The 27,350-nt window shown below is 36.9% G+C and overlaps 2 protein-coding genes and 1 long non-coding RNA gene across 4 annotated transcripts; 2 read left to right on the forward strand and 1 right to left on the reverse strand.

Moving 5' to 3' along the window:
- Positions 1 to 2,855: 2,855 nt before the first annotated feature.
- On the reverse strand, positions 2,856 to 17,680 carry LOC118824524. Its single transcript, XR_005008613.1, has 3 exons — positions 17,408 to 17,680; positions 13,235 to 13,372; positions 2,856 to 6,336 (listed from the first exon to the last, which is right to left on the reverse strand). It is a non-coding gene; the product is annotated as an uncharacterized LOC118824524 (long non-coding RNA).
- ptgdsa (prostaglandin D2 synthase a) lies at positions 6,215 to 16,324 on the forward strand. 2 transcript variants are annotated; one of them, XM_036594746.1, is made up of 7 exons: positions 6,215 to 6,345; positions 11,027 to 11,166; positions 12,432 to 12,511; positions 12,721 to 12,831; positions 13,274 to 13,378; positions 13,497 to 13,522; positions 16,094 to 16,324. In XM_036594746.1, the coding sequence occupies exons 1-6, from the start codon at positions 6,253 to 6,255 to the stop codon at positions 13,520 to 13,522; spliced, it is 555 nt and encodes a 184-aa protein (XP_036450639.1). In that variant the 5' UTR covers positions 6,215 to 6,252; the 3' UTR covers positions 16,094 to 16,324. The 2 variants fall into 2 exon arrangements, with proteins under 2 accessions (XP_036450639.1, XP_036450640.1); XM_036594747.1 differs by having other exon boundaries at positions 12,435 to 12,511.
- A 45-nt stretch (positions 17,681 to 17,725) lies between the features above and the next one.
- On the forward strand, positions 17,726 to 27,111 carry LOC118824522 (alpha-1-microglobulin/bikunin precursor). The gene is made up of 10 exons (XM_036594744.1): positions 17,726 to 17,982; positions 21,608 to 21,750; positions 22,711 to 22,787; positions 22,963 to 23,076; positions 24,436 to 24,537; positions 24,639 to 24,685; positions 24,951 to 25,026; positions 25,693 to 25,860; positions 26,017 to 26,190; positions 26,957 to 27,111. The coding sequence occupies exons 1-10, from the start codon at positions 17,872 to 17,874 to the stop codon at positions 26,983 to 26,985; spliced, it is 1,041 nt and encodes a 346-aa protein (XP_036450637.1). The 5' UTR covers positions 17,726 to 17,871; the 3' UTR covers positions 26,986 to 27,111.
- The last annotated feature ends 239 nt before the right edge of the window (positions 27,112 to 27,350 follow it).

Below are 27,350 nucleotides of genomic sequence, written 5' to 3' on the forward strand. Positions count from 1 at the left end.
TTCCTCTGGTGCACCTCTGTTTGATCTCACTCCTTAACACGAAGTTTCACTCACTCCGTCCATTGTGTGTGTCCCTCTAGGTACCCCCACTATCATTGGAATCCTTTTTTTCCCATTATTCAGCACTCGTTTCAGTCTCCTACCCCAAAGCTCCACATAGACACTAGACATGAATCTCCTCATTAGTCAAAACATCATGTGTTTAATTGTGACAGTGGGAGTGAAAACGTTGGATAGCTAAATTCTCCCACAAAGCCGAAGCAGTGGACCGGATTTTTCCCTTTTATTCCCTGTTATCACTGATGACGCCTGTTAATTTATTTATATGTGTGTGTGTGAGTGTGAATGTGCACATAAGAGGAAACGGCTTCTTGTGACAGCTCTTGCGTTAGTCTGAGTCACTGTTTTTTGTTTAATGCCAGAGCCCTCATTGAACCAAGTTCAGTACAAAGGGAAGACGGTTAGATGTGTTATTTGGAGGTGAGCAGGAGGGCACAATGGGTTGTTTCGAAACTTTGAACTCTCAGTTTAGGTCAGGGCAGCAATGGCATTGGTCATTGAAGTTGTAAGGTGAGGTTTTAGTAGGGCCTGATCGATATATTGGTTGGCCGATAATATCAGCCAATATTGAGGTTCCGCAGACCTTAGTGAAATTCCCACTGAGGAAATACTGATCATTATTGGCTTGTTTTATATTGTAAGCCTCTCGCAGGAACAAGTCACTTTTGAGGAATTGAAATACATCTTGCATCCAAACCTGACCTTCAGCAAGTGGATAGGATGTTGATGTAAAATAACTGAATAGAACCATAACAGAAACCAAGACGCAAAGAATTCTAGAAAGTTCCAGCCTCATGCTACAATATGTTTATTTAAAGGCCCCATATCGAAACTGGATTTCTCTCACTTTTTTAAGTAGACTTTTAAAGGAGTGATATCTAAACAGTTTTAGAGTTTCAAAATGTATGTGGAAACTGAGCTGCAGAAAAACAGACCATTTTGATTTTAGTTTCTGTAATGTTGGAAGAACCAACACTTTTACATATGTCCACCTATTCAGCCTAGCAGTTTAGTTTCAGCTCTAAGTGCTTTTTGAATAAGGCACAGAACAGCCAATCAGAGCAGAGTTCACTTAAGTTTATCAGTCTTAAAGGCACAGTAACAAAAACAGCCTGAGTAGTAAAAAGGGATAGAGAGACGTTGGAAAATGGTCATTTAAAAATTGATTATGACCATTTTTGGGAATACAGAAAAAAATGAAGCATATGTCTCCATGTTGGATGGTTGACTAGAGAGAAGGCATTCTCAAAACTGATTGTTCAGATGTGGATGACGTAGGGTGCTCCTAAAATACAAAGTGTTAAGTTTTTCAACTTAAATGCGCATCTTAAGCCTGCTTCTCAAACTATTGGTGTATAAAAATGTAAACATAAATATAAAAATATTGAATTATACTGCCCAATATTATCAGTTATTTTAACATTTTTACTCTGTATCTGTCATTTTTTGTATTGGTCAGGCCCTAGTTTTGGCCAATCAGGTGCAGCCATGCCGTCTACCGCACTCCGCTGTCTAAACTGCAACTTCTTTTGTCATTTAAATTATGTTAAGAGACTGGTGGATTTGTTCATAATTGTAATGACTGGACCTGTATTGTTCTGCTCAAGCGTGTTTGGGTTCTCTTTTAGTTTCTTTTTCTTTAAATCTCTTGTCATTGTTCTGTGTGAGTGAGAGAGAGGGCAGACACACATTAGCTCCCAATCTAAGGCAGATTTGAGACTCGGCACAAAGCCATCAGCTTTATCCCTTTTTTTATCGGGTTTCTGTCTCAGCTGTGAATAATTGTGTGTTTGCACGTGTGCGTATCTGTGCACATGCAGTCCTATGACAGCAAAGAGTCTTTGTAGGCAACTTTGCTGAGGCATCTCGCAGTAAAACTCTCAGTTCCAGAAGCTTGTCTTCATTCATAAACACTCAGACTCGCATACATGCAACACTGTCATAACAAAACCTTACAGCTCCAAACAGAAACTTTGAGATTCACACAATGTAAACGGAAGCTGGTGTTTTCAAATGGTTTAAAAAACCAATGGGGAAAAATAGAGATTTTGATATGACAGTCATGACCTGCAACTCCTAGGAAGAAATCCAATTAAAAAAATGAATCAAGTCTTTGAGTCGGTATTCTTGCAGCTGTGTTTCAGTGAAATCAAGGAAACTGGTTTGTGCAACTGTGAATACAAAATGCAAAAAATAAGTGTGAATAATCAAAGACTGAATATGCTGTTCTCCAATGTCATTCAGTTGTCCAACATTTCAGTCGTCCTTAAAGTTGCACTATGTAAGTTTTGGGGCTTTGGAGACCTCTCTGGTGGAAATGTGTAACTGCATGCAACGTGCAGGACATTTTGTAACGTTGATTGTGCTGCAGACCTCTTTCCCAAATTCGAATCTGGAAGAGTTTTCAAAGAGAACTCTGTCAAAAGTTGAACAGTGTCTTCTGAATATGTAGGTGAAATATCGACTATTGTCATCGTCGTCGTCATAATGTTGATTTTGCATTTGAAACCTAAACATCGAGCCAGACTTTCTTTTTGAGGCTTGTGGCTTTGTGAGAGGCTTTGTGAGAGTTTAATACGTAAAGACATATTATGCGTTCTAGAACAGTTCCACTACAATTATTAAATTATTATTTCGGGTTTTACAGGGTGACTCACACCAGCACACATGCTATATTTTAGGGGTGTTTTTGTCTCCTGACAAATCTTACATAGTGCAGCTTTAGGACTACACAGCTTCAAGTTATCTGCTTTCAGGCTGAAGGGGGTTGCAAATGAATGTGGGGGTGAGTGTGATTTTAATTCTGTAAAGCAGATGTGGGCTGAGGAAAAACAGGATGCAGTTCCAGCTCTCATCCTGCAGGGGGTGCGGTTACCACTCTTTTGACCAAAATCTTGTATTGCTCCATTCCATAAACACTGACAGCTCAGAATGGCTGCTTCACTCTAAGCTCTTGCTGATGTACCAATGTCTTTTCTTTTGTTATCATAAATTTATATTTTAATTGTGTTTTGATATCTTGACTTTTACGTCTTGCTGTGAGAAGACACTGTCTTTTTAATGTTAGCTTTATTTGCTAAGCTGCAAAGGACCAAGGAGGGATTAGCCTGCAGAAGCTGCATTTGTGGGTTAGCAAGCCCACTTTTGTCTAGCAGTTTGTGAAGATGATCACTTTTGAAATGACTTTTGGTTCCGTTTAAGACTGTTTTAAACTAAATACATTTGCTTATTCACCAATGAATTCAGCTTTGCAGTATACTTGCCCTTTTTTATCACAAAAAAACGGTTTACTTCAAACACTGACTAATGGACTCTACATTATAGCCACATGTGTGGTGCTAAGCCCTCAGACCACCAGGAACCTTCTGCATGTTGCAGATGACTAAAAATAACTACTAAAATGGCTGCCTAGGAAGCAGGAATGTTCATTTTGTTTTTGTTCTGAAAATTGAACGTTGATCTTGTCACTCTAATCAGTCTGCTGGTCATAAATGCACCTTTTTTGATGTTTCTTGTTTTCTGTTTGGTACTCAGGAAAAACATCTTGCAGTTGTAGATCAGAAAAGGGAAAAGCGTGTTAGGCCGGTGGCTCGGTTAGTGAATAGTGCAGTGTGTGTGTGTGTGTGTGTGTGTGTGTGTGTGTGTGTGTAGGGGGAGGTGTGTGAGGTGTGCAGTGTCGCACTGAAGTCCTCTTGTCTCAAAGACTTAGCTGTAAATCATGCTCTGAAGAAGAAAAACAAAACATGGCATCTGAAAATCAATATTAATAAAAAATAAAGAAACTGTTGAGTATGGTGGATATTTTTATTGCCAGCTGTTTAACAACATGAAAATTCATTACTTCTATGAAGACTTGAAGAGGACCAGGGGTGGAAAATGCTTTTGGAAGGTTTGTATTTTTGCTCAAGTACTATTGAAATTGAACAATTGTACTTTTACACAGTTACAGTTTTATTTAGACCTTAAAAGTGCATTGTATTGATTTAATTAAAACCAGAGGAGAAACCTCAGAAGGCCCTCTAGGCCTTCAGAAAAGGAGTAATGATTTCTTTAATAAATACATATCTGCAATTTTTCATTAATTTTTATTTAATATAGTCATTACTTGTGTATTTAAACTCTGCAGATGTTGTATTAATACGCTTATTTGATTTTTTAACTTGCCTATAAACAAAAGGGTTAAATTCTTGAAACTTAAATTCTTGAAGATTCTCCAGTCAGGACAATCTGTTTGTGTAGACACAGCCATGCTAGCTCTCCTCTCGGTTAGGACTGAACTGAACTGAGAGCTGAAGTGAGGGATTAAGGAGTCAAATTAACCCCAGCATAATTAGAAAGTGGAATCAACTAATCATGTTCTGATTTCGGTGGGACCCATTTTGTGAGGAAAAATGTTCCTCTAGGCCTTCTGAAAGTTAAGGATACGTCACTGACTGAATATTAGCAGTAGGTTAACCAGGTTTCAGTCTGTTGTTAAATAGAAAACAGTGAATAGAAGTGGTAAGATATGTTTAGATGTCTGTTAGAAGCATCAGATAAAACAAAATATATTTTGCAAGCTTTAAACATTTATGTTTAATCTAGAACAACCACAAAATATTAATGTGAACAGCTCTTAGCTTAGCTTAGCTTAGCGCTAACAGTATTCCACTAGTAGAAATTAGCATTATTGTAGAGATTTTTTTTTTTCTTATCCTTGTTCCAGAGCTGAAGGCCATTCAGTTTGATCACTAATACATAGATCATAACACTACCGAAACTCAGTAGTTCCTGTTTCGGTAGCAACAATTTTAGCAACAATTTCAGTAGCAACTATTTTATTTTGAGCTCAAAAACTCCAAAATGCCAGCCAGTACAAGACTAGCAAACAGTGCTTTGAGCAGTTGTACACACATAAAATCATCATGTCTTTTATAAAGACACAGAAAAGTTTACTTAATTGCAGAAAATGTGTTTTGGTAGGGATAATTCTTAATGATCTGCACTGATTTTTAGACTTTGGGACACATTCAAAACAATGGGATCTAACTGTTCTTCAAAGGCGTTTCTCCACTGCTTGATACCGGCTCGATTCAACTCAACTCTACTCACCTTTTTTTGGTTTTCCATCACAGAGAAGTTCCTGGTACCTAGTTCCCAATAGTTTTTTGGTACCATATCTGTCAAGATTCCAAGCGAGCTGAGCCGATACCAAAAGGTGCATAAAAATGCTACAGATTACTAATTGGTTGGAGAATCGCTAAACACATATGCTAACATTAGCAACCAAGTTAGAGTAGCCTCTTGCATTGCATTTTTGGAGCAACCAGAATCATCTCATTGTCTGAACTCTGATGTAGTTTAACAAAAAAACTTAAAAAACAAATAGGTGTGCTTTGTAAACTTAATTTTAAACCGTTAGGAATAAAGATTCTGTGCAGGTACATTTTCATTGGTACAAACAATGTTCCCTCAAGGGTACAACAGTGGTTTTAAGGTCCAGTTGTAAACCTTAAATTAGTTTTTCTAGGTGAAAAGTATGTATTTGTACCTTTTCTTAATCGAATGTTGTAAAACAGAACAATAAAATAAAAAGCCTGGAGACGAGACGGGGTGTGGAGTCAATACTGATTAGACAATATAATTTCAGTGGATTAAGGTGCTGACATGTACCCTTGAGGGAACCACCCCAGTGACAGTTTCATCCCGTTTTTCTGAGAGTGTAGAAGTTAAATGAATTAAAAATTATAAACTAACTAGGTGACCTTTTTAAAGTTAAAATCATTTTGTATGTTGTTTATCATTTTGTACAGAGTGCTTTTCCACCTCTGTGTAGGACGACACATGCAAAGAAGAACCTAAACTTATCCTCCAGGTGAAGGTTGTGTCTAAAATGTCAAATATGAGTAGTAAACAGTGGTACCTGACCAGAGCAAACGTACAGGTAGTGGAAAAAGCAGGGCTGTCTGCTGTTAAATATGTTCCGCATGTGAAACATGCTGAGTGTGTGCTTTGACTGGTTATTTCTTTTTCCATGTAGCTTTACCTTTCCATGAAAAGTAACTTTGTTAGATGCCTGTACGTGTCTCTGATTGGCTGGGTTAGTTGGGGTGGAGCTGTGCAGGCTGGCACCATCTTACAAAAGCCCTTGGTGCTCAGTGCTGCTTGACCTGCTCTGTTTTCCTGGCTCTGTTCCACTGTTCTCCTTTGACCATGAAGTTCATCCTTGTGACCATCGTTTTGGCCGTGCTCCTGAGAGACACCTTTGGAGACATCCAGCCTCAGAAAAACTTTGACCTTAAGAAGGTGAGAGAAACATTATTGCAGCTTCATCTGTGTCTTTGGTCACTTCTGCTTCTGCTTCTTCCAGTGTTTTTTAAGGTGCTTTACTAAACACTGTAATATACAATATGTTGGTATTTTACACCAGCTTAAACAACCATATGCAGAAGTCTGAACACCCTTGATCAGATTACATGTTTTGTGAAAATATGTTAACAAACCCTCTACAGAGATCTCAGTTGGCATATTGGAAAAACATAAAACATGAAGTGTGCCATGACTTTTTCACAGCCTATTTTTTCCCCAATATGTTTTAATTAGCAAAAAAACAAAAAAAAACAAAAAAAAAACAGTAATTGAGCATTAAAATGTGCAGAAATGTGTTCTCTACAGGGGATGTGTAACTTCTTTTCACTTAGAAACCCAAATATGCAATTTTACCAGGGGTGCCCAAACTTTTGCATATGACTGTAAGTAGTCAAATGTACAAGATTATTAATTATTTGATATTTCTTTGACTCAGGGTGTATAAAAGCATTTCAAGTGCATTACAATTAAAATATGCCTTAGGAACATGAACTTTTCAATACATACAAATAACAAAGAATTGAAAGAAATAGGGTAATGAAGAAAACCTTTTTTGAGTGAAGCTAAAGTTCCAAGAACCTTTTCCTTCTAAGAACACACAAAAATCCAGAAAATGTTTGTTTTTGCTTCACTAAACTTTATTGGTTCTACATCTCCAGTTCAGGTCCACCTGGAGCATCTCATTGAAAAGTTGAATGATTCATTTAATGGTTAAGTGAGAGATAGATACATACAGTGCTGTGCAAAAGTCAGAGACTACCCTTCATTTATTTAATACCCAGTCAAAACTAGCATTAAGTACAAGTTATTCATTTTCAGGAGATATTTCTGAGAGGATTAGATATAAGATAATTCACTTGCATTAGGAAGGGGGAAGTCAAAGGAAAAGATGTAAAAATACAGAAGTTTTCAAAACTTTCAAAAAATTCAAAAACTGATTAAAAGCTGCAAACAAATTTGGGCTCTGGTGGACACCAAAACTGTCCCCATCAGATAAACAGCAACTAAAACTTTAATCTTTGAGAGAGTGGAGAAAATCGAGCTGCTTCAGATCTGAAAAAATCCACAAGTGTTTCTGTCCATCCTTCCACTGTGAGAAAACAACTCAACGCTATGAGTCTGAAAGGATGTGTAGCTGTCAAGAAGCTCTTACTGAGAAAAGAAAAGAGACAAATAGATGCAGGGTGGCCCGGTGGTCTCTGACTTTTTCATACTGCTTTCCACCTGTATTGTTCCACCTGAGACCAAGAGCGTGTTTTTTGCACTAGGCAAAAGTAGGTAGCTGCCTAGGGCACCAATGAAAACCCAAGTTTAATATCGCTGTTATTGGAGGAAAACCTCGTATCTCCATTTTTGATGTTTTTCAGTTTTTGACATAACTTGAAAATACCTGTTGTTCTTTACATTGTGTGTAAATTTCATGAAAAACGGACCAAAAGAAACAGCCCAAAATGACTCGGGGGGGAAAAAGTCTGGTTCCATTGACTTACATTAAAAGTAAAGTAGGTTTTTTCCTTCTCCTGTAAAGTTATCATTTTGGAGATATGAGGTTTTCTTCTGACAACAGCGATATTCAAACATGTTGATGTTAAATAAAATTTTTTGATACATATATATATATATATATATATATATATATATATATATACATTTTAAAAGTAGCTGTTATTTGTGACTTGGCTATAATTTTAATTTTACTCTAGATAAAAAAATATCATACTTTACATACTCTGTACCAAGTATCCTTATTGGTAGATAATTGTAGTTTCGAGTATATTTCTTAGAACAAGCAAAATGATCTGCTAATATAGTGAAATAATTTCACTTAAGGAGGAAATTATGTAAGTTAAATAATCTTTTATATTTCTTACAGCACTCTGCAAATGAGAAATATTAGATATAGTGGCTAGATTTAAGATAATTTGACTTGCCAAGTTATCATTTTTTTGCAGTGTAGACAAGCGCATCACTAGTTTAAAAAATGTACCTTCGGAGGGCCCCATTGCTGTCTTTAGAGCCCCAGGATCACTAAATCACTGAAAGAAATAATAGTAGTTCAAAAACCTGTTCCAAAAACAAGAAGTTCTCATTTTCTCTACTGAGTGCACCAAAAACAGAGAGAAGCATTTTTGAGTGAGGCGGAAGTTATGAGAAACTTTGCTTCAAAGTAAAGTAATTCCAGAAAGCTTTGCAGTAGGTACTGTCCTAAAAGAGATTAAATGATTTCACTGTAATGGTATCAAGAACACAGATCTGGCATAACGGCAAGGTTCAAACCATCTAGTCTGTCATTCAGTGGGTAATAAATGTGGGTCATTTTAGAGACTCACACAGTTTTATTGTATCACTTCTGCTTCTTGAGAACATTCTTCAGAAAGCACAGATACTCTGTTTAAACAGTCAGATCCTTTATTTACAGTTGCTACATAATCAACTTTAAAGAACAGTCAAAGTGCTGACAAAGCAAACGAAAGGGAACGAACATTTTAATGACTTCCCAACAGTCACAAACAGGTATGGCACACCTGTGTAATGTTTGGGTTTGTTGGGATGGTCTGCTCTGTTATTTTTTTGTTTGTTTGTTTGTTTGTTTGTTGTTTGCTGTTGTTGATGGAAACACCTGAGTCTGGAGTAGGATATCCAGTTTTTGCTGATTCTTCATGAATGTGGTTTCAATGTGTGGGTTAACTGGTTTGAAATATAATGAAGACAACAATATTTGTGTGAAACCTCAACGGGGACTGCTGTGTTGCAATTATCTATGATGACCTCCAATTTTCCTCACCACATGTTTGGTAAGATTCTATCTTCAGCCTGGCAACATTAAAATTCAACAGCAGTTGCAGCACAAAAAGAGTTGAACAGCCCTCGTGTTAAGGATCAGTCTAGCTGTAGTTTTGCAATAAAGAGATGATGGTTTTTGCCCTCTGTTCCTCTGGCCCAGACAGACTTAAGGCCAGTTAGATAGCATGGGCCATATGGTCAAGGTTGAAAATTAGGTGAGAAAAGGTTGGGATTACAGGAGCATCTTCATTTTGGTTCTGTTTGTTTTTTGGCTCACTAAACCATCATCATAGGTTCTACATCTTCTACATCTCCTGGACAGATGTCCAGTTTCAGTCTCCTTTTTCTAGTTTTTGTATTTTATTTTCTCAGTCATGGCTTATTGGGAGCTACAAATCAAGCATTATTTAGGTTAGCCTGAAGATACAAGATGCTTCCCTCTAAGAATATTAGACAAAGCATTTCAGAAAGCTGTACAGTAGATATAACTCCAAAAAAGATGACATTTTTATCATAGCAGTGACAAAAGAGCAATCTGGCATAATAGCACGGTTAAAACAGCTACACTATATAGACAAAAGTATTGGGACACCTGCACATCACACCTGCAGGAGCTTTTATGATATCCCATTCTAAATCCATAGGCATTATTATGGAGTTGGTCCCCCTTTGCAGCTATAACAGCTTCCTCTCTTCTGGGAATCACAATCTCTGTTCTAGTTCATCCCAAAGGTGTTAGATGGGGTTGAGGTCAGACCTCTGTGTGTGCCAGTAAAGTTCTTCCACACCAAACCCACCCAGTCATGCCTTTATGGACCTTCCTTTGTGTACTGGGGCACAGGAACAGAAAAGGGCCTTCCCCAAACTGTTCCCACAAAGTTGGAAGCATACAGTTGTCCAAAATGTCTTGGTTTGCTGAAGCATTAAGGTTTCCCTTCACTGGAACTAAGGGGTCGAGGCCAACCCCTGAAAAACAACCCCACAGCATTATCCCTCCTCCACCAAACTTTACAGTTGGCACACTGCAGTCAGGCAGGTAACGTTCTCCTGGCATTCACCAAACCCAGACTCGTCCATCAGAGTGACAGATAGAGAAGCGTGATTCATCACTCGACTGAATACGTTTCCACTGCTCCAGAGTCCAGTGGCAGCATGTTTTACGCCACTCCATCCGACGTTTGGCATTGTGCTTAGTGATGTAAGGTTTGCATGCAGCTGCTAAGCCAAGGACACAGATGTCATGAAGCTCCAGACATTTCTGTGCTGATGTTTGAAAGGAGGTTTGGAACCTTGGAGTTATTGAGTCAGCAGAGCGTTGGAGACTTTTATGTATGTGTCTCAGCGCTCGGTGACCTGCTCTGTAACCTTATGTGGTCTACACTTCTTGTTGCTGTGGTTCCTAAACACTTCCACTTTCAGTAATACCACTCACAGTTGATCGTGGAATATCTAGGAGGGAAGAAATTTCATGACCTGACTTGCACTGGTGACTTCGTATTACAGTACCACACTCAAACTCAGTGAGCTCTGTAAAATGTCTTATTCTTTCACAAATGCTTGTAAAGGCAGACTGCATGACTAGGCGCTTGATTGTATACATCTGTGGCAATGAGACTGAATGAAACACCTGAATTCAGTAATAAAGAGGTGTGTCCAATACTTTTGTCCATATAGTGTATTTAACCCTGTAATTCACTGGGTAACAATGGGGTCCCCAGTACTGCAATAGAGAACCTCACTGTTCTAGAGTCTTCTAAGATGTTGTAGAGTCAACAAAATGTTGTCCTGGTGTTCTTTTTCTCCATAATTTGTGTATGTGCATGTTTGTATCCAGTTTGCAGGAAAGTGGTACCGTGTCGGTCTGGCTGATGACTCCCCGAGCTTTGCTCTGTTCCGACACAAGCTCACAATCAATATGGGAATAGTGGAACCTAAAGACAACGGTGATGTCAATATGACCATGTGGAGAATGATGTAAGTGGTATTGTATGTTTTTGACAGTTTCTCCCTGAACACATGGGCCTAATTGATTGTATTATATTACCTAATAATAAGTCGTAATTTAAGATTAATAAGTGAATAATAAGTCTGCAGTTTGAGGTTAACTTTCATAACCAAACATTATACACTTAAAAGACTGTAGTTAAAAGAACAATTTGGTGAAAAATCTCATTTTCACAATTTTTCACTTAGCCTAGATCAGCTACACTCTTAAAAAGATGGTTCTTCAAGGATGCATGATTAAAGGGTTCTTTGCATCATGAAAGAGTTCTTCAGATTGATGGAGAATCTGTTGTATGTGATTCTACTTTTTGAAAAAGGTTCTATATAGTATATAGTAAAAGGGTTCTTCTATTGTTATGATGTCAAGCTTGTAACAGTAGAAGAACCCTTTTTGGTGCTATATAGAGCCATTTTCAAAATGCTTCTGTATAGAACCATCTTAAGCAGATTCTCCATCAATCTGAAGAACCGTTTCATGATGCAAAAATGCTTCAGTCTTGCAAAGGGTTCTTTAGTGTTCATGGTTCTATATAGAACCATTTTCTTCACTAAAGAACCCTTGAAGAACCATCTTTTTTGTGTGTAAGATGTGTGTGGTCTCCGAATTTTTCTTCTTTAGTTTACCGCTGGAGCTGCAAGGCTAATGTTGCTAACACACAGTAGAAGTCAATAGTCACCCAAATTTTTACTGTAAATACATCCCCAAAACTTTCTCAATCTTCTCAAACCACATCCTGGTCTTCTTTTAGGTAGTGCAGACTTGTTGATGTAGTTTAGGACACAGTATGACATACTGTGAACTGCAAAAATGAATAAAACTGTGTAGATAAACACAGGCGCAACAGGTGAATTCTGTCTTCTCTTTGGATGTGAGGACAGCTGTTGTCTAAACTGGCTGACCACTGCATTCAGCTACACAGTTTCACATCAACAACTCTGCAAAACCTTAATTAAGATCTGGAATGGGGTTGACAGAAGTTTTGGAGACATATTTACAGAAAAGATTTGGGTGACTATTGACATATAATGTCAGCCTTTCAGCTTCAGCGGTAAACTAAAAAAGCAAAACAAGTCTAGGTTGATCAACCATTTCTGGGGTAAGTGTAAAATTGTGCAAATTAAATTTTTTTCACCAAATCCTTCCCTTAAAGGTTTTTCTGTTACAGTGTTTTTTGTGCTGCTGGCTATACTTTGTGTGGTGGATGTGTATAAACATTTGTTCCTGTGTCTGTCAGCAGATCCACAGGCTGCAAGAGCAAAATGCACACATATATGAGGACTGCTGTGCCTGGAGTGTTCACGTACTTCAGCACACGTTAGTATTATGCCTTTTTTAGTGGCCTTAGGAATGAGACCTGTTGAACCTCAAAAGAACAGAAAAGTGACTAGCATCTAGGGTTCAGTTTCCAGCTAAGACTGTTAAGATTACTCTTCACTTAACTAATTATTGAATAAAAATCTATTTTTTATAACTGAAGGGAAGACTGTCTGTAACCCAAATCTTCTGATATGATTTTATTGCAGGTCACAATATAGTGAAGGATGTCACAATAGTGGAGACTAACTATACGGAGTATGCTTTGCTTTTCAAGTACAAGAAGTTCAATAGGGAGTATACTCAAGTGTCTCTGTACGGTAAGCTAAGAATTTACAGTGTGGATGTATAAAGTACAGATATAAATGTGTATGTCTCATAAGGGTATGTGGATTTTTAGGTGGACATGAAGGCTGCATGTATTTGTGTGGGGGTCAAAGTGAATGCACTATACGATCTCAGTGCAAACTTTACCTAGGCACCACACAATTGTGCCGTAATCTGTTGCAATTACACTTTTTATTTCTAAACTTCATATTTTTTTATTTTGTAATTTTTCTACATAAGAAAATATTAACATCTACAAATATGCCCCTTTCCTCAGGAAAATAAATGTATTGTACCTTTAAAATCCATTTAAGGTACACAATTGGACTTAAAGGACCATGGTGTACCTTTGAGAGTACATTTACACTGTTTGTACCTTGAGGGCCTAAAATGTACCTTTTTTCTGACAATGTAACGCCTTTGATCTCCTTCTAGGTCGTACCCAGACGTTGAGACCCGAGCTGATTGAGAAGTTCAAAAAGTATGCCATGCAGCAGGGTTTCCCTGAAAGGTCCATTTTGACCCCATCACCACCTGCAGGTAAGTGATCAAATACGTGTTACATCAGTAATGTTAAACATTAGGCCTACTTTGTACGTATAAATGCATTAATGCAATAAATTCTACTACTTTAACTCTCCTTCTTGCCTTTTCTTAGACAACTGCCCTCCTTCAGGACAGTAGGTGAGTAGACACTGTTTTCATGCCCGCATAGACACCTATTTACAAGATTCTCACAATAGTAAAGAGGTAATGGAACAAAGAGTGTGGGAATTTTAAAGATTTGGTATTAATGTTAATGCAGAAGTAGCTGGATAGAGATGAATTTTGGGGGCAACAGTAGCAGCAGTGCTGAACAGATATGGATCATTCTACCAAATTGGTTCAAGGGCAGAGTTGAAAACACATTTCAGTCTTTTAAGTTACTGGTACTTTACACTAAATTCCTTTTAATTTGAGTGACCCTCTGCCTTAATTTTGTTGATATTATTAAAACACATGATTGAACATTCCATGTTGTCTCTGCCAAGTCAGTGAAAATACTACCAAAACTTCATCAAATGTTTCAGTAGTGAACTTAAAAACACTAGCCAGTACATGACTAGCAAACACAGCTTTGCACAGTTGTACACACATAAAATCATAATATATTTTCATTAAAACACAGAAAAGTTGACTTAATTGCAGAAAAAATGTTTCAGTAGTGACAATTCTTAATGTTTCACATTGATTTTCAGACTTTGGGACACATTTACTTCAAAACAATGGGTTCTAACTGCTCACCATGTGGCCATGAGGGACAGGGATGCAGTCTCACTTCCTGCTTTAAAATGCAGGGACATGGCTAAAACAAGGCTCTGCCTACAGACTAAAACTCGTTGTCTTTCAATAGTGATGGTACAGCACTATTTTTTTTTTTTTTAAGAATAATGTCATGATAAATCTAAATCTTTCAAATTCACTTTAAAAGAAATCAGATCTTTTTAAAAACAACAATGAAATATAATTTCATGAGTGTAAATTTAGGGGTTAGGGTTTGGGACAGACACTTCCCAATAGAAAATGCCCTGTAAATGATGATTTTGTATACATTTATTTTGTTACTTGTATCTTCATTAATGCCATGGGTTTAAATAGATCATAACATAACCCTTGTAAATATCTAAAATCTGAATACTTAGTATTTTTTATATTTTTAATTTCATAAAATATTTTAATTTTTTTTTTTTACTATAGGACCATAATTTGACCCAATTAGGTAGAATGGTCCATACAGCAGGTGTGCAAAATAATGGAAAAAGCACATGAAGTGCTCATATTTACTGGCCGTTTTATCAGGAACACCTACCATATAGGTGCACTTTGTAGGTTTACAGTTACTGACTGCAGCCCATCTGTTACTGCACAATATATCAGCCACCCTCTACACAGTTCATAAATGGATTAGGACCACCATCGGACCACCACTGACCAGACATTATTTGGGCAGTGGACCATTTTCAGCACTGCAGTAAAACTGACATGGTAAAGGCCTGGTAGTGTGTATTGTGCTGGAAATTTTATCCCATTCTACAGGCCCCCTAGTGGCCATTCTGCCAGCAGAAGGTAATCTGCCCCGGATAGTTTCCATAAATATAAATAATAAATAAATAAATAATAAAATAATAAAATACCCCCCCCAATTCTGTTACCAGTTTACTGTTGGTTCTCTGCATGTGTGAAATGCTGCTAATGAGCAATGAAGAGTGAAAAGGGAGGAGTGAGAACCTCCTGCTGTGAAAACAATTCTCCACAAAGGTGGCCATGCCAAGTTAAAACTGACACAACTGCAGCTTTCTCTATATCACATAATTGTGTACAACTGCCACAATAAAATAGTATTTAAACAAATAATAAACAATTTTATAAATGTTAACTTACTTGCTCACTTAAAAAGCTGAAAATGCACTTCACTTCCAGTTTTGTAAATCATACAAATAAATTCCATCAGCATTAATGAAGAAAAATAAATATTGCATAGTTCAACTAAGGGACCTCTAAAACAATGGGGACATTGCATTTTATGGCTGATGTGAAAATTCTGTGCAATGTCGGTGTTGTGTTTGAAATAGTCTGCCAAGCAAAAATATCCAGCCAACTGCATACTGTGGCCAGCAACTGACCATGATGAAGGTCCAGAGGATAACTGACAAAATTGTGCATGAAAAAATATGAGCCACCGTCTCTAACTGTACCACTACAAAGGTAGATGTGTTTAATAGAATAGTGGACACAGTTTAATAATTCCAGAAACAATGCTATGCCTAATACAGGCGTAGCAATACAACACTCACTAGAAAGCCACTACTGTGTCAGTGTGACTCCTGTGCTGAGAATGGCCCACCAAACAAATAATATCTGGTCAGCAGTGGTTCTATGGTGGTCCCTTTCCACCGGTGGTCACGGTAGAGGGGAACTATAATCTTAGAACTATTTATCTTAGCAACAGATGAGCTATAGTCAGTAAACTGCACCTATATAGTGGGTGTTTCTGATAAAATGGCCAATGAATATGAGTATTTTATGTGGTGTTTCTGGTTTAGTTCTGTTACATATTTACAAAAATACCCAAGGCAAAAACATGACAAAGTGCAGCAAACAATAACAAAACAGAAGCATTTATATTTACAGTTGTTAAAAAAACATGTATAACCAAAAATATGAAAAAAATAATGAACACAAATGACATAATATTTATGCTTCACTTTTTTCCAGGGTCTGCTCTCTTTGGGGCAACATGATGGTGCAGTGCATCATGAGCCAGCAAACATCTACATGTTCTTTACTGAATAAGCTAAATAACCTGGAAGAACTCCACAGTATGAAACTTCACTGATAGCCTGCATCGCTGTCTTAGATTTAACTCAGCTGCTAAATTGTCTTATTAATCGCTAGTAACTTTTGCTAATGAAAATGTAGAAAAATACAGTTTGATTTCTCTTCTGAGCAGCCTGCTTGTATATGTTTCTCTTTGTGTGTGACTGTGTCTGTGTGTGTGTGTGTATGTGTGTGTGTGTGTGTGAAAGAAAATAAGTAGCACATCCTCTACAGATACACACTTCTGCACATTTTAATACACAATTACTGTTCATTAGCTGAGTGGAGTAGAAACATGCATTACCTGAAGAAAATGCAGAATGATTGCACAGCTTAAAGCTAGCTAAGATGTTGCTATGTGGTTGCTGTGGTATCCCAAGTGGTTGCTGGGTGGTTGCTCTGGCATCCTAAATGGTTGATAATGTGTTGCTTTGTGATTACTATGGTATCCCAGGTATTTGCTAGTGTGTTGCTAGGCAGTTGCTAAGGTATCCCATGTGGTTGCTACAGGGTTGCTAAGTGGTTGCTCCTATTTGCTTTGGTATTCGACATGGTTAATAGGGTGTTCCTAACAGATTTGTCATCATGGTAATATAAGCTGGCGGCACAAAGTTTTGCATCCCATTCATTCCTCCAGGCAAAAATATTATCATTTAACAATGACTGTGTGAAAACCATATGATCCGACACCATTCCTGAATTCCTGATCAGACCAAACATTCCGGAGCTCGTACGGGGTCATTATCATGAAAACTGTGGGATGAATTAGCGGTCAATATATTGGTGTGTGTATATATATATATATATATATATATATATATATATATATATATATATATCAGGTAACAAAAGTGTTGTGTATTGCTTTGCAATGTGCAATCACTAATAATAATAGTAATGATAAGAAGAAGAAGAAAAAGAAGAAGAATACCAATAGGTCAAAGTACTGCCTGCAAAGTAAATCACATGTTTACAGAAGTATAATCTGAACTTGAAGCAGTAGTAATATTTAATATTTCAAACTGTAGTCAATAAAGACAGAGAAAAATGAGAGAAATATGAAGTACAAAAATTATCCATTTAAAACGTGCCGAAATGATTTCAGGGCGTATCTGTCCTTTTCAACAATTTTCAGTTTATTTCTGACAAGTGGTGACACTAAAAATCATGATCATTTTTGTTCACTTACATTATGACAGGAAATGTTCTTACCTAGAACAGACTTCAGCGAAAACCTGCTGTTTTCCTTTGTCATGCACGTTCCAGGAAATCTAGGTCTTTACCACTCACGCAGATCATTTGAGCTTTCCAAAGATTTTCATATTCTGTAGATACAATAAACTCAATTGGCTACTGCTGCAAAACCGCCTTATTTGGCTATAGATTCCATCCATCACCCTTCTACTAGATTTAGATTTATTTGGAACATGTTGAGCTTAAAACTCATTTTCTTCAAATAAACAGCCAAATAAGGCACAGAAAAGACGAGTCAATAGAGAGATAAGGAGACCTTTGCTCTGTTTGGTGGCTTCAACTCATTTTGGATGGTGTTTTCTGTGGGGCCACAGCACACATACCCCACAGGTCGATGTCCTCTGAGAAAAGAGGAGGAAAGTGTTGGTTCTCTTTTCTGACTGAGACAGACTGGAGACTCAGTGCGATCAAAGGCAGCAGAAATGAAGATTGTGCTGGTGTTTCTCCTGCTGGGCTTTGTGGCTCTGCTACAGGCCAATCCACTGCCCTCACAACCGGTCCTCCAAACCCAGGAGAACTTCGACCTCAACCGGGTAAATACCTGTATATATATATAAAATGAATGAATATCTCTATATGAACACCATAGGAATAATAATAATAATAATAATAATAATAATAAAAACAACAACAATAATAAAACAAATACTACTGCTACTATTACCAGTCACTAATAATACTACTCTACTATTAATAATAGAGTTTGGGCAGCTTTATTTTAAGACTGTGCCCAAAACTAAACTAAACCAAAAAGGAATGAAATAAAAAAAAACACTTTAAAAGAATCAAACAAGCAGTACACTAAATAAAACATAGAATACATGATTACATATGAAAATACAACAAAGAACAATATAAAAATAACATGTTTTCAAATAAATGTACTTTTCTGATAAATATTAATGGGTAATTAACTCAAACTGCAGGCTTATAATTCATTTTGTTATGTTTTATTCAGCGACTACTATAAAGCTAACATTTACCCTCTATTGTACAATGTTGCGTCAGGGCAACAAACTCATTTTCTTCACTTTACAATAACATTATACATATTTAAAGACAACAATAGGGTTAACACTAAAGGCAAGAGTTTGGGTAAGTCAATAAAAAGCATGTACTTGGTTATACTATCTCTTAGTGGGCACATTTAAAGCTCTTATGAGAATTTGAAGAAATACGTTTATTGCCTAGAAACAACATTGTGTAACAGTGGATTTAGCCAGTCACAAGCCAGGGAACATGGTTCTATATCATTTCTTCCCATTCTCACCCAATGTTACCTCAAAGCCACAAACTCCAAAGGACCCCTGCACACAGTTTTTTTCTTAATGTTTTTTAATTTAATAATTGGGCCTGAAAAAAAAATCAAGGACCAACTGATGCAAGAAAAGTGAATGAATATTGTTATTTTAAATTGCTCTCATAATGCATAACAGTATAAAGGGCTAACAGTGTATGTGGTGATTTAACTTGAGGAACGTTTCTTATTATAAACATCTGTACATTCTAAAGAAATACTAAGACAAAACTGATAGGTCTAATAAATCATTTGAATAAACAGATAGTATAACATTGTAATATATTACATTATATTATATTATATTAGGCAATGCAGCATAAACATATTTATATGATCAAATGACATATTGTGTGAAATAAATGAAAATAAATTCACACTTCCTCTACAGAGAACACAAATATGGCATTTTTCTGCAAATTTAGTACACATTTTCTATTTATTTGCTAAGTGTACCATAAGAATAAAAAAAATAAAACAGAAATTGTGCCATCGTTTTTGCACAGGCCACATTTTGTGTTTTTTTCAGTATGTTAAGCACAGCAAATAAACACTAACTGTGCAAAAGTGTGTTCTCTGTGGAGGACGTGAACTTGTTTTTTCTTAGAAAATCAACATGTCATTTGACCAGGAGTGTTCAAACTGAAGACTGTTTATAGCTGAATATCAAGAGGGATTCACTGAGGCTTGAAAGCCAGTGGCCAAAACAAGAGCTTGTGTCTTTTAGTGATTCAGCAGTTACACAAATGATCCATTTTTGAAGTGTATGAGTCTTTCTGCAATTATCAAGTCAAATGACTGTCCTTCAAAATGAGTCATTGTATGAGAGGGACAGTTAACTGACAACCCAATTAAACTGCCAAAATGAACACATCCCTCTGTCCCCTATGAGGACAGTCTAGATGTCAGATCGCTGTGTGTTAATCAATAGCTGCTCTTTTCCCCACCAGTGACCAGTGGAATGTAAATAGCACAAACTCTTATCTCTCGATCAAAGAGCGGACTATGTTTGCACACATATGACTATTACACAACATATGAGCTGTTACTTTAGTAATGAATTTGATTTTGTTTTGCAGAAAGCTTTCCTATTTATTTGTCACTTCAAATGGCCCATATGATAGGAAGAAATCCTTGCTTTTTTAAATGAAAGAGTTTGATGTAGTATGTAAACATTGTTAAAATTTCAAAATGTACAGGACTACAATTCTGCATATACAATATATATATATATATATATATATATATATATATATATATATATATATATATATATATATATATATATATATAGAAACAGCCCAACCTGACTTCATTCTTTTTGGGATTTTTGCCTGTTCATATATCAGTCTTGAAGTCATAGTAACAAAAACAGCCTTTTTAAGAGATAAAGAGAGGTTGGAAAATGGCCCTGTAAAAAATTTATTGTGACTGTTTTGGTACATAAACACACAAAAGTGCAAGAGCAAGAGAAATGTAGGATATGGGCTCTTTAATTTTGGCTTAACTGAAGTGATATTAAGCTTTGACATTTGAAAGCTTTCCAAACTGTCATTTTTGCCCTAACCCCCCAGTAGAAAATGTAAACATTACAATACATTCTTTTTAGATTTTATAACATATAAGCTGCAATATATTGGTCCCACTTTATATTAAGTGTCAGTAATAACTATGTAGTTACACATTAACAATGCATGCAACAACGGTGGTGTAGTCACTGTGCTGTCAAGTCAATTTTGACTCCTGGCACCATTACGGACAGTGTTTCTCCAGAGTATCCTGTCTTCTGTCTGGGTCTTCAGACTTCTGAAAGACTGATTCATGATGTCTCAGTTTGTATCCATCCATCTTGGTTGTGCTCTTCTTTATTTATCGTCATCTGTTCCAAGCCTGACCATCTTATAATGAATTGGTTCTTCTCATAATACCTCCAAAATAGGTTATTCATTGTTACAGATGGATTACAGTAGTACAGCATTATGTAAATACACACGTGTATCAAGTCCAATTTTTACTCATGTAACTCGTGTCTTGATAGCTGTAATAGCATATTTTCTCTTAGCTGATTTTCCAGCAAAACTTTTCTGATTGTAACAGATGATGTGTGATTAAGTACATTATGAGAGTACTTACACTGCATGCACAGGAAACGCCAACTTCCCTGACATTTAGCTGGCTGTAGTAGTATGCATGTGTTTTGACATAGTAACCTGACCAAAGTTCTGGTTTCAGTCATTGTGTAATGTGATGGTATATACAAAGCAGCAGATGTTCATTTTCCTTTAAACTGTGTATCTTTATGTGGGTACCATGAAATTGGTAATCCATGTGATTCAACCAGGTTACTATGTTACAACACAAACACTCCACAGTAACTATGTAAAAGTTACACTTTAAAATAAGCAGACAGCTCCTGTGCAGTTAGTTATGTGGGTACACTGATATTACAGATTGATAATCCAGACATTGTTTTGAAGTAGTAAAATACAGCGCACATTTTAAATCATTACATAAAAATTACTGTCACATCTGCTGCTGACAACACTCACTATCGCCGGTATACTAGATCAGATCATGCCCCTGAGTTTAATGAGAAGCGATTTTTTTTCAGTTACACATCTTGTGAAGTCTTGTTTGGTTATCCTCCTTGCAATTCTGAGCCGCGTTCTCTTATAGCCTTTTTGTTTTCTTGGACTCTGTATATGGCTTTAATATAAAGTGGGACCCAATATATTTAATAATTATATGGATGTACTAGTGCATGCACAGGCACACAGACGCACACACACACACACACACACACACACACACACACACACACACACACACACTAACTGTCGTGTTGGTTGGTGTTGCTTCAGTTTTTGGGGAAGTGGTATGACATCGCCTCAGCCTCTAACTGTCCATGGAGGAAGAAGCATAAAGGAGATTCTCCTATTGGCTCTCTGGAGCTGAAGCGCAGCGACTCACCAAAAGCTCTCAGCATGAAGAGAATCATGTCCAGGTAAACCTCTCTCTCTCTCTCTGTCTGTCTCTCTCTCTCTCTTTCTGTCTCTCACTCTGTCTCTCACCACAAATACACGTTAATTGTTTTATACATACGCCACCAATGCATTATGTGTGAACTACAGTGTATGTAGGATCACGTGTAACGGCCCCCACCCACCCCAATCTTATTACTTTACATGAATGAAAGAATGAAAAGAAACCTTTACTTAATTTATTCTCATGGGGAAAAAAGTTGAATAAATGCTAAGATAAAAATAATCAACAATAGTTAACTATATACAAGGGGAATAGAATCTTTAAACTACTCAACTGGCTGTGTAAAAAAAATACAAATAAAATAAAGTAAACATAAAGACATATAGCCATCAATTATGTCATCATAAGACATTTTTTCTGCCAATATCATGATGGACACAAATAATGAAAAAAAGAAAAAATATTCAGGGACCCCCTGTGGCTTTGTGACCTTAAGCAGCTGAATGTATCGCTCATAGCAAGAAACAATCCTGTTTGCAAGTGTTTCATAGCTTTCAGAAGAAATATGGCTTTTCAAAAAGTTTTATTTCAGACTTTTATAACCTAAGAATAGCTCAACCAGCATGCCCTGAAGTCCCTGTAGATACTGAATAATAAGACTTAGTGTGTAATAAGCCTGAGATTTTAAGGGATAAATACATGAGTATGTAGAAGCCCTCCCTTAGGAATAAAGTCAAACTCTACACATTGTACCCCCTTGTTGTGAGGTCAACATTCATCAGCACTAACACCTTCAGGTGTTTAAACCACTTTTAGGACAAAAGAGTTGACTGTGAAGCTAAGATTTGAAGCTAAATATACCTAGAAAGCATTTATTCTTACTTAACTGAAAAAACAGGCAGTGTAAACCCCTCACAGCAATGCTCAACAGACCTGTAGGGCATTTTAAATGTGTCAGTCTCTAATGCTGATTTTACAGGCATGGTGTGTGCAAGATGATCACGGGTAACTATGAGCTGACTGAAACCCCTGGACGGTTCTACTACCACAGCGTCAGTGAGTACACATGCTGCTAGATACTGCATTCTGACTGAGTGAAACTCAAATAAAACCAGCCATTTTCCAATAAAAAACTCAGAAAAAGTACAAAAGTGTCATCAAAATGTTTCTAAATACAAACTAAACTGCATGTAATCGGTTACTGACTGCTGCTGGCCTTGTGTCCATGCAGAATGGTCAGCTGATGTGGATGCCTATGTTGTGCACACCAACTATGATGAGTATGCGCTGGTAGTGATGCTGAAACAGCATGGAGGAAACAAAACCACGTCTGTCAAACTGTATGGTGAGAGACGCAGTTTATACACAGCATAAACACAAATAGCAGGGCTGGCAGTGAGGCTTTGAGCTAATAATGTGCAAGCCATTAATCTGCTGCAACAGTTTAGATCTGAGTCAGCTCAGTAGTGTCCAGTCTCATTCCTGAAGACCACAAGCTCTGCACATTTTCAGCTTTCAATCTACTGACTCAGTTTGTGATGGATTTCGTATGACAGAGCAACCCATTGGTGCACCTATTATTCTGTTCTGTTCTTTTATATTTGATTCTATTTTGTTCATTTCTTTTCTGTTTTATTCTATTCTATTCTATTTTTCCTGTTTTATTACATTCTATTTAATTCTATTCTGTTATGATCTGATGTTCTATTCTATTCTATTCCTACAAATCTAAAATTTAGCAACAGTAAGTGTAATGCTAATAAAACCAGGAAGCAGTGATTAACAAATTCTATATTGAATTGAAAACAATACAAAAACACAATATCTGATCATTTTTTAACTAATACACCTTCAGGTCATGACAGACCCTGGCTTTTGAACTTGTAGGTTGGTGACAATCTGGAGGATCTTTTTTTGTCCCAGAGAACAAAATGTCTGATTATTTCCATAAACAATCAGGCCACAATACATTTTCACTCTGCATAGTCTATTTCAGACAAGCTTGAGCCCAGAGAAGTCGTCAGCGTTTCTGGACATTGTTGACATCTAGATCCATAGTGCATAGTGCAGTCTTCATGTGCACTGACAAGAAGTTTGACAATGGTTTGTCAAAGTATTCCAGAGCCCATGTAGTGACATCCATCACAGAAATATGCTCGTTTTTTAATGCAGTGCCACCTAAGGGAACAAAGATCATGACTTTTTGTGGTTTTCATAACTTTGTTGCAAGCATCAGTTTAAGAATAAGCATACATTAACAAAAAACAATTGGTCTCATTCACCAACTGTTCATAAGAAGAAATTTCTTCTTAAAACTCACAATTTTCACAAAGATTCTGACACTCACCAGTGTTTTCTTATTTAGGATTTGTTCTTATAGGTAAGAACAGAATCTACACACACTCAAGAGCACAAAGGTGCGAACAATTTTGCAGTTTAAGAACATGCCATGAATCTGACGTAAACTTCTTCTTAGAAGCTTTCTCAAAAAAAAAATACAAAAAAAATGTACAAGTTATTGGTGAATGAGGCCCAATTATGCCGATAAGGTAAAGCTTTGAACACCTTTGTACTGTTTTCTTTTAAATACAAGTCAAAGTAGATTTACAAATCACTGCTTTCTTTTTTTATTTGCATTTAGTCTCCCAGCTTCTGTAATTGAGGTTTGTAGTTTTGATGTTTTGGGTGTTGTTTCCCCCTGCAGGTCGTAAAATGGAACTGCGGCCCACTCTATTGGATGACTTCAAGGCCCTGGTGGCTGAGCAGGGAATGAGTGCAGATACCATCTCCATTAAACAGAACAAAGGTACTCTTTACAACATAGGCATGCACACTGAAGGCCTGTAAACTCATATTAGCATACTGCTGCTGTTTTACTCACTCTTTACTTTACTCTCTCTCATTCAGGTGAATGCGTTCCAGGGGAGCAGACGACCCCAAAGCCCCAGACTCAAGTAATCATGCAATTCTTTGCTATAAGTTGATTAACTTATTGTGTGGCATTGCTGTCAAAAGGTAAAAGGCATGGTTCTTGTTGTAGTACAGACAGAAAATGACTGCTAAAAAAAGCTACAGTAAATTAGCAGGCAGATTTAATGATCCCCTACTGAGACTTTAACACTGAACTGTCAGCAGTTTTTCCTGTGGCTCTCTATAAAGATATATTTTTACCTCCCAATCTCACAATGCTTTGTTCTCTATGGCTGTTACATGCTGAAGGTGAGAGCAAGAAGGACTGCTGTTCTGCCAGCACCGGAGGAAGGTTCTGGAAATATACCCATGTTCAGAGGAGCAGGTACATTTCTGTTTCTTCTTCTGCTTCAGAGGAAAGATTATTTACTCCTGTACTGAATTAGGTTTAGTCTTAACCGAAGAAATATGTAGGTCCACATTTCAACTTCTCACTTTCATAACTGCATCACTTAAAACTGAGAGGCCAAACCCATGATGAAGTCAGGGTTAGGGTTGGGATTATAAAATTCATATTACACATAGGTACTTACATATTGCACATTATTACATATAAGTACTCTTTTGCATTACATTGAGTTTATATTTCACAACAAACATACCAATAGAAATGCTCCAAAATGGGAGCATTTCTATGAGTATGTTCATCCTGAATATTTGAAATTCTGAATGACAGCTGGAAATTTCAAATTATGTAAAAAATAAAAGTTGACAAGGTTTACGTTTGACAGCAACTATACATAATATACAAATAAATATATTAACATTTCATCTATCTATCTATTATATATATATATATATATATATATATATATATATATATGTGTGTGTGTGTGTGTGTGTGTGTGTGTGTGTGATGAACCCTGAACTATTGCATATGTTACATATATTGCATATACATATATTATTACAAATAGGTATTCACATATGTAACACATGGTCCCCACATTCTGAAAAGGTATAAAGAGTATGTATGTGTTTGTGTGTGAAGAGTCCTGTACAGCTCAGCAGGACTCTGGCCCGTGTTTTGGGATGCTCCAGCGTTACTACTATAACTCCTCCCTCATGGCCTGCCAGCAGTTCGTATATGGAGGCTGCCTGGGCAACCAGAACAACTTTTTGACAGAGAAGGAGTGTCTGCAGACCTGCCGCACTGAGGGTGAGGGAGCCATGGGATTGGCTATGCTTGTGTGAGGGGGTGTACTATATATTGGGAGATATGATGGAGTCCTATGGTGACACACTGTGGCTCTGTTTGACGATACATTTGTTTGAAGATAAAAGACTAGATGTGTGTCTCTTGTGTGTGCTACAGCTGCCTGCAGGTTGCCGATGGATGGTGGTCCCTGTACTACTCCTCAGGAGCTGTGGGCCTTCGACTCGTCCAGCGGCAAGTGTGTGACCTTCAAATACGGAGGCTGCAATGGCAACGGCAACAAGTTCTACAGCCAGAAGGAGTGCGATGAGTACTGTGGAGTGATGAAAGACGGTAAATACACAAAAACAATATACACAATCATTGGTTCACACAAAAATTTTCACTGTCGCGATGTGCACTAATGCGTGTATGTACACAATTCCAAAAAAGTTTGGACAGTAGGAAGAATTCAAATAAAAACAGACAGCAATGATTTGCAAATACTTTTGACCTGTATTCAGTTAAAAACAGAATAAATGCAAGGTAATATTTCAAGTAAATAACTTTACTGTTATTGGTACCTTTTTGAAAACCTTGATACCTGCAACATTTTCCCAATAAGTTGGGACAGGGCCATGTTTACATTGTTGATAAGGTAAATTATTCAGTATTTCTTTTTGTGCTGTTTTCTATTAAATACCTGTAAAAGACAGTTTACAAAATCACTGCTTTCTGGTTTTATTTGCATTTTACCTACTGTCCCAACCTTTTTACACGAGTTTGAATACCCATTGTCAAATTGCAGGTTTTGTTGATTTTCTAAGAGAAAATAAATTAACACATCCTCTACAGGGAACAAACTTACATTACATTTTTCTGCTACTTTGCTAAGATACTCACTTAAAAAATCAACAAAACATTTAATTTGACCAGGAGCGCCCATTTTTCATTTTTGGACATGGCCCAAAATTGCTTCGAACACAATCATTTTATATTAACTTTAGGTAAAGGTATGAGTGTTTTTCCCTTTCGCCCCAAATCATTTGGAGATACTAGTCTTTTGTCTGACAATGACAAAATATTAATGTCCTAATATATTCTGTTTCCAATATTTCAGGTGATGAGGAATTCCTCAAAGTGAGCTAAAGAACAGCAGGAAACTGAGCCAAAACAGTAGATATCTACTTACACTATACTAATAGTCCAGCTGTTTGTCCATTAATGGTCACAATTTTGCAAAAATGCACAATAAACAGAGACCTATACATTCTGCATGCCTCTCATTGTTTCATTTATAAACCTCCATTAATATATAGGAACACTACATTTCTGGACTTTATTCACTGCTGTGAACATGAAAACATTCAGCTTGTGAGTACATAACCGGCAAAATGACAATTTTCCAGTTGTACTCCAATTGTAGCCGATAGCGAAGATATGTTTTATGTCTGAAGTTTGCTTCTTCGTTTTTGCAATGGAGCTAATGCTAATGTAGCAAAAAAGTAACCAAA

This window comes from Colossoma macropomum, unplaced genomic scaffold (assembly GCF_904425465.1).
Source record: "Colossoma macropomum unplaced genomic scaffold, Colossoma_macropomum, whole genome shotgun sequence".
Taxonomy (NCBI): domain Eukaryota; kingdom Metazoa; phylum Chordata; class Actinopteri; order Characiformes; family Serrasalmidae; genus Colossoma; species Colossoma macropomum.